This window comes from Pistacia vera, unplaced genomic scaffold, assembly GCF_008641045.1.
Source record: "Pistacia vera cultivar Batoury unplaced genomic scaffold, PisVer_v2 Contig22, whole genome shotgun sequence".
NCBI classification, from domain to species: Eukaryota; Viridiplantae; Streptophyta; class Magnoliopsida; order Sapindales; family Anacardiaceae; genus Pistacia; species Pistacia vera.
Genome location: NW_022196024.1, coordinates 383,389 through 390,180, shown reverse-complemented (window position 1 = coordinate 390,180; position 6,792 = coordinate 383,389). Strand labels below are relative to the sequence as shown.

General features: G+C 36.8%; 1 protein-coding gene across 1 annotated transcript; it reads left to right on the top strand.

The window, feature by feature from the left end:
* The first annotated feature begins 1,012 nt into the window (after positions 1 to 1,012).
* On the top strand, positions 1,013 to 5,233 carry LOC116130338 (MATH domain and coiled-coil domain-containing protein At3g58270-like). The gene is made up of 4 exons (XM_031416085.1): positions 1,013 to 1,114; positions 1,470 to 1,652; positions 1,752 to 1,909; positions 4,251 to 5,233. Exons 2-4 carry the CDS (start codon positions 1,534 to 1,536, stop codon positions 4,958 to 4,960), a joined length of 987 nt encoding a protein of 328 aa, XP_031271945.1. The 5' UTR covers positions 1,013 to 1,114; positions 1,470 to 1,533; the 3' UTR covers positions 4,961 to 5,233.
* The last annotated feature ends 1,559 nt before the right edge of the window (positions 5,234 to 6,792 follow it).

The following is a 6,792-nucleotide window of genomic DNA, read 5'->3' as shown; positions in this document are numbered from 1 at the left end:
TAGAATTTGAGGTGGGCCTGTCTACCAATAGGTTTGAGTGTGCCTAGTTGGTATGGGACTCCAACTCTCCCTCTCAAGGTCAAGCCCATGTGTTGAGTCATGCTTATTGATGGAGGGCCTAGCTCTGATATCATATAGAATTTGAGGTGAGTTTGACTCCTTATCTAATAAGGTCTTGTTGAATGGGAGGATTATTCTCTCTTATAAATCAGTGGGCTTGAGCGTACCTAGTCGGTGTGAGACTCTAGCACTTAATAATAAACATTTTGGCGTTCAAGCAAAGTCAGTGTGATGATAATCTCTTATGTGACTATGTTATCTTCATGAATTATCTTGTTAACCCTCCCAAGGATGTGGAATTGCTTGTTTGACAAGAAATTATTGAAAATCTACTTGGGGATAGTGAATGAGTGTCAACTCTTTTTCATAAACTTGTGGAATAGTCTACTTTTGATTCTTATTATTTCCGGTTTTCTTCTCTTGTTGAAGATCTGAATGCTTATTGCAGAAGACCTTCGAACAAGTGGAAGGGAAATTTGAAACAAGATATTTTGAGAACTCCATGGACTGCCATTTGTATCATTTTTGCTGTCATTCTTCTCCTACTTGTATTCACTTTAATACAGGCCGCATTTGTGTCCTACAAAAAGCACATATAGATTTCTATCATTTATTGTTACCAAAATGTTAAAAGAGTTATCCCGATGACATGTGTTTTCTTTCATGATCTATAATAGATGTTTTGGTTGAGAAGAGGTTTAAGAATACTATATACTTTTCTTCTTGCTAGGAATTTAATTAATTGCTTTAGTCTTTAGGAATATTTACCTTTAGTTTAGATATAGATCTATTTACTTGTGTTGGGGTCAATTTAAGAATATTATATCTATTTACTTGTACTGGGGTCAATTTAAGAATATTAATGCTTTATTCTTAAGCATCTTCTTCAAGAATTCATTTTAAATTCTATATAAGTTGAATCATTTGTTTGCTGGGATTTAAATAAATAGAGCTATTGTAGCTTCAACCATTAGACTGACTCAGCTTTTATATTTGTTCTATGAATGTAATGCAGCAGCAGAAATTCTGAAGGTTGGATCTTCAGTTTGAAATTGTAAGTAGCCAAATACTCTCTTATATATGTTTGTTTTATTAATTGAAACAATTATCATATATTGTTGAGATACATTATTTGTTCATTTTCTTCTGCTGGGATTTTTATTTTCTTGCCTTTCAAATTTTAATAAGATTGTGTGCATGTACATACATAATATTTTATTATAATATCAATTTGCACCCATTTTTTCCTCGGCGATCTTTACTGTACTGTATATACCCAAACTGAATTTCTGTAAACGCCACTCTTCTAAATAAAGACCACACTAAGCAAGAGCTTTCTCCCTGTCGACCACCTTCTGGTGATCTCCTTTGCTCTCTCTCAAGTATAATCTAATTAATTGCTCTTTTAGGTTTCAATTCATTATCTCTGCTGCGAAAGGATGTCGCCGAACAATTCCCAATAGTCTTTACACCATGAATCAACCAGTGAAGGATCCTCTATCATCCAGATTTACATGGAGAATCGAGAATTTTTCTAGGTTGAATACGGTGAAGCACTACTCGGAGATTTTCATTGTCGGCGGTTATAAATGGTACTCACCGCTCCCTTTCTTTTCGGTTATTTTGTGAAGAAGCATTGGTGGCCAATAGTGTTTCTTATATGCTTTTTCTTTTCTGCTTTGCACTGGCAGGCGTGTGCTTATTTTTCCAAAGGGGAACAATGTGGATCACTTGTCTTTGTATCTAGATGTTGCTGATTCAGGAAGTTTGCCATATGGGTGGAGTAGATATGCGCAGTTTAGCTTGGTGGTGATTAATCAAATTCATACCAAGTACTCGGTGAGAAAAGGTACCATCTTTATATGAAAGTCGGTATTTTTCGGCAAATTTTTAACGAATGAAAGTTCGATTGGGTTCTATTGCCAAGCATGAGTAGTGTAGCTTGTTTCATAATTCAAACCATTAATATCTTTATGTATGTGTTTGTATTTGTTAGATTGGAGTTGAGGGGTCTGCAATTTCAGGGGAATTGATGTGCCAAACACATATGAAAGGAATAACTTAGGGTTTGAAGAAAATAAAGAAGGAGAAGGTTTGGGAATGAATTTCTTGGAATCCTTGTATTTGCATTTCTGGAACCACTGTAATTAGGACGTGTCAGTGGTTTTTTGGACATTTCTTTATCATTCATTAATAAAGACACAATTGGCATGCTACATGGATACGGGGTGTTTTGGGATATTAAAAACTCTTAAAAATCTTTACACATGCATGTTTATGCACTGCATTTACATTTTATAATATATGTCAAATTATGCTTGTTTGCTTGTAGAACCATGGAAAGTAAGGAAAGAAAAATAAAAAAATTACATATGTGAATATATAAAAATTCTGTGTGGTTAGAACTGTTCTTACAATTATTGATAAGAGCTCTTATTTATTTATTCATATTTTTTCATCCTTTTTTTTTTTTTTTTTTTTTTTTTTTTTTTTTTTTTTTTCATATAAACCATTATTAGTGGAAATAGTATATGGCCATTTAGATTTACATTTTTCTTTTGAGCCTTTCTGGAGTATGCTGCTGAAACCCATGTTAGGTGATACAACATTTGATGTCCATTTTTGGGTTCTCTCTAGGGTTGGATAAGTCTGACATTTTCTTTCCTTCTTTATTTTTTAATGGAATTTTATCCTGCTTAATTATCTTTGTGTTATTTTGTAGAAACAACAATTATCCCCCCTAGTTTATTTTCTATAAATTTTTAATCCAAAGTTTGAACATAATTCATCCTTGAACCATATATGCTTATTTGAGTACTGATAAGCCATAGTGTGCTTTTCAATTCTAAATTTCATTAGTGTCTCTTGTTCTGAGCTTTGAATTGTATTTTAGGCTCTGCTTTTTGAAGGAAAAAAAATTCTGTGTTTGGTAAAACTTGGGGAGTTCACTGAATGAGATTGACTGGTTCAGAAGTATTTTCTTTAGTAGATCGGACTTTCAACTGTGACCATGTTGCATTTGTGGGGTGTTATGATAAGTTGGGTTTTTCTTTATTATGTAGGAATTACAAGCATATGCGACGTTTATTGCTTCTTCACACCCCAAATATTAGATAGAACCACGACTTTGATAAGTATGTTTTCCTGATTCACTATTTTTGATGATATATGCTGAGAAAAAAACTCATCTTTTAGGTTCTCTGTCATTCTTTCTTCCTTTGAATATGTATCTCATCACTTTTAAATGTGCTAATCAGCCAATGATAACAAAAGACTAAAGGCTTTCTTTGCTTTTAAGACTGCTGCAATATGTGTTCGCCTGGCAAAATGTTTGAAATGCATGGAATGGACAGAAGGGTGCTGCTTGTTTGTGTCCTGCACACAAATCATTGTATGATGCCTTACAACAGTGTCCATGTGAATTATAGTAATGGCTTTTTAGTTTTGTTGAAATTCCTGAGGATTGTTCATCAGAGAGTATTTGTTTCTTTCATTTTACTTCTTTTTCTTCATTTATCCTAAATTGTGAAGGGGTTTTGGAAGCTTTATTATGTAGCTTTGGTTCTGGTTGTATAAAAAAAATGGGATTGTTTTTTGCGCTTTATAACAGTTTTTGGAAGCCGTGGGCTGTTTTCTGTAGTCTTTTTGTTGCCCCCTATTTTTTTGGTTCTTTTTTGAGGATATATGTCCACTTTACCCTGGTAAAGCTTTTTCAAGCTGATATTAATATACATTCTTTTCTTGTCATTGATTAAAAAGGAAAAAAATAAAAAATAAATGTTAAGTTACCATATGAACTCTTTTGTGGCAGGAAAAAGTTAATCTTTGACAGAATATTGGTGTTGCAATGGATTGAACTTTTGTATTGAACGTCATTTTTCTGAAATGGGCATTAAGAGCCGCTTGGGATTGGGAAGCATGGGCTTTCATTGCTGAATGTGTGCTTCCAGCTTTCTCATGTCTTCTGTTTCGTGTTAACATCTGTTTGTTGCAGCCACGTATCTCATTTGGTTTGTCTGTTTTCTTAGCTATGCAATTTGGACCTTGTGAATTGTATGAATTTTATTTTTAGTGGTTGGACTGTTCCACCACAAGATGGTGTTCAAATCTTTAGTTTCAAAAGATGTGTTTAGCATGATGCTAGGCACTCTTGTGAAATATGTGATAACTTTACCATTTGAACTTGTCAGATACTCAACACCAGTTCAATGCACGAGAAAGTGATTGGGGTTTCACATCCTTTATGCCCCTTGGTGAACTCTATGATCCTAACAGAGGGTATCTTGTGAATGATACTCTGATAGTTGAAGCTGAGGTTAATTTTCATAGGGCTGTAGATAACTCTGAAACTGCTAATGCTGCGGACAATCAACAAGTGGAGGATTCTGAAACTGCTAAGGCTGCGGAGGCCACCAAGTCCCGCACTGAGGTCATTATGTCCAGTCTGAGCGCTGAGGTTGCCTTATGTTCTAGTAAGTTAGCAGAAGCAGAGGCAAAGCTGAAGAGTTATGAATCATCTGAGGTGGATCATAACTCCAGAGTTGAATCCCTGGAGGCTGAACTGATCAAGAAGCAGGCAGAGAATGAGGCTTTGAAGAACCAAGCTATTGCTTCAGAGCAAAAAGCTTCCAGCTCCGAACAGAAGGCTCTTTTCCTGGAGGCTGAACTGATCCGTAATGAAGCAGAGAATGAGGTTTCGAAGAACCAAGCTATTGCTTCAGAGCAAAAAGCTTCTAGGTCTGAACAAAAGGCTCTACTTCTGGCGCGGATGATTCTGAAGCGGGATAAGTACTCAAAGGATTTGTCTGATGCTGCTTCCAAGCTCATTGAAGATTCCAGTGGCTCTGGGGAGTCTAAGGATCAGGGTGCTGATCCACTTCCGTTCCCTTCTTCAAGCTAGCCAAGACCAAGCTCCGGATCACTTGGACTTGGACTGCTTTGAATATGGTATTTGTTTCATATCTACAGAGTACGCAGAATATTAAGAATTTGCATGTTGAGGTTTTGAAGTTCCAAAGCTGTTGCTTTAGAAAGAAAGCTTCCAACGTTGAACATAATGTTCTTGTGTTCTTATAGTTTGAGAAATGTATGTATGTATTTTTATTTTTAAACATAGTATCTGAAAATAACAATATATTTATTTTCATTATCTTATTATAAATGCGAAATATTTATCTGTATTCTACTTTACAGTATACCATCACTTTGACACTTGCGTTTGGTTCCCTATTTGTATTTGGAATTGGTTTTAGCCAAAAAAACGTTTGTTTCAGTGCTTAGAGAATCAAATTCTAAAAATTTGATTCGTAACGCACAAAATGACCATTCTGACAAGAGCTCAGCAGCTGTATTTTTTTTTTTCTACTTTTCCTCTCTCTTCCTTATTTTCTTCTTCTTCCTTCACTATGCTAACACATTTTAAGGCATTCAAAAACCCACCACGCTAACACATTTTAAGGCATTTAGAAACCCACCCTTAACTTGAAACCACCATCGGCGTCAGGAAATCAGGATCGTCATCCCCAACAGTCACCATCTTCCACGTTACAACCAAAGCTAGACCATCTTCCACTTGCATTCAAACTCAACACCCAAAGAACCTGAAACTCCTCCTACAGGCTACAACGATATTTAGTAGAAAAAAACAACCACTAGTGGAAGAAGACAACAACAAAACACCCCACTGCCAACTTCGATAGATCGAAAAATTGGAGCCAAAATCCACACACCCAGCCTACCAACAACAAACACCAGCCCATATCCAAAGCACCCCCCGACTGGACATAAACACATTCACGATCTACTGAGGAAAAAAGAAACAATTACAGATAACATTGCCACACCATAGTCACAAACTAAGAACCCAAAGCAAATCATTTCACCATCATCATCCACCACCTTCGATCACCACCACCTTTGAGCGCCACCTCCGACGTTGACAGGACTTCAGATCCACTAGCAAAAAGGTTTTCTTCTCCAACCTGAGCCCACCATCTTCGAGCGCCACCTCCTTTGAGCCCCACCACCGACGCACACAAGCCCAGATCTAGCACCATCGTTGGTAAAACCTCCCCCAACCCGAGTCCAACAGCTTCTCTAACGAGCACCAGTTCCACCACCATCGTCGACAAGAGCTCATCGAACCCGAAGCCACTACATTCTTTAAGCATCAACAACGTTGTTTAACTACTTCATTAACCCACAATCAACCACCCTTCTCCAACCCCACGCCGCCAGATCTGAATGATTTGTTAAGAGGTAACCCAAACAATGCAGCACGCTGATTTGGTTTAGGTCCCTCATTTGGTTTATGTTTTAGGATGCATTTGTTTTATATTAGTTTAGTATTTGTTTTTGACACGACCCGCCTCGACCCTCTCTATCCCATAAGCTCCGGGCACACCTATGAGACTCGGGCGACTGAGACGTGCCGTGTGGGAATCTAAAAACCTGTATTCTGAATACGCTTTTCATAAAAACATTCGCTTGGAATCGTTTTGAAATCATATATATATATGCATTTGAAAATCTAAAAGCTAACTCGTACGTTCATAAAATACAAAAAAAAGAATGGTATCAGATCTTCATATCTTTTATAATCAACACAAGAGATAGACATAGGGATAAAACATAATTCTGTAGCGGGAACAAAGATGACATTTTTACACACACGATGAGTCGATGACGTATGGGCCCAACCTTAAGAGGAATCACTCCTCAGCACGACTCTTC

What these genes read in the sequence shown, in the direction of transcription:
- LOC116130338 (XM_031416085.1), top strand. Translation starts at nt 1,534, where the DNA reads ATGAATCAACCAGTGAAGGATCCTCTATCATCCAGATTTACATGGAGA. An exon ending in ATTGTCGGCGGTTATAAATG is followed by an intron (nt 1,653 to 1,751) that starts GTACTCACCGCT and finishes TTGCACTGGCAG; the next exon opens with GCGTGTGCTTATTTTTCCAA. An exon ending in CAAGTACTCGGTGAGAAAAG is followed by an intron (nt 1,910 to 4,250) that starts GTACCATCTTTA and finishes TGAACTTGTCAG; the next exon opens with ATACTCAACACCAGTTCAAT.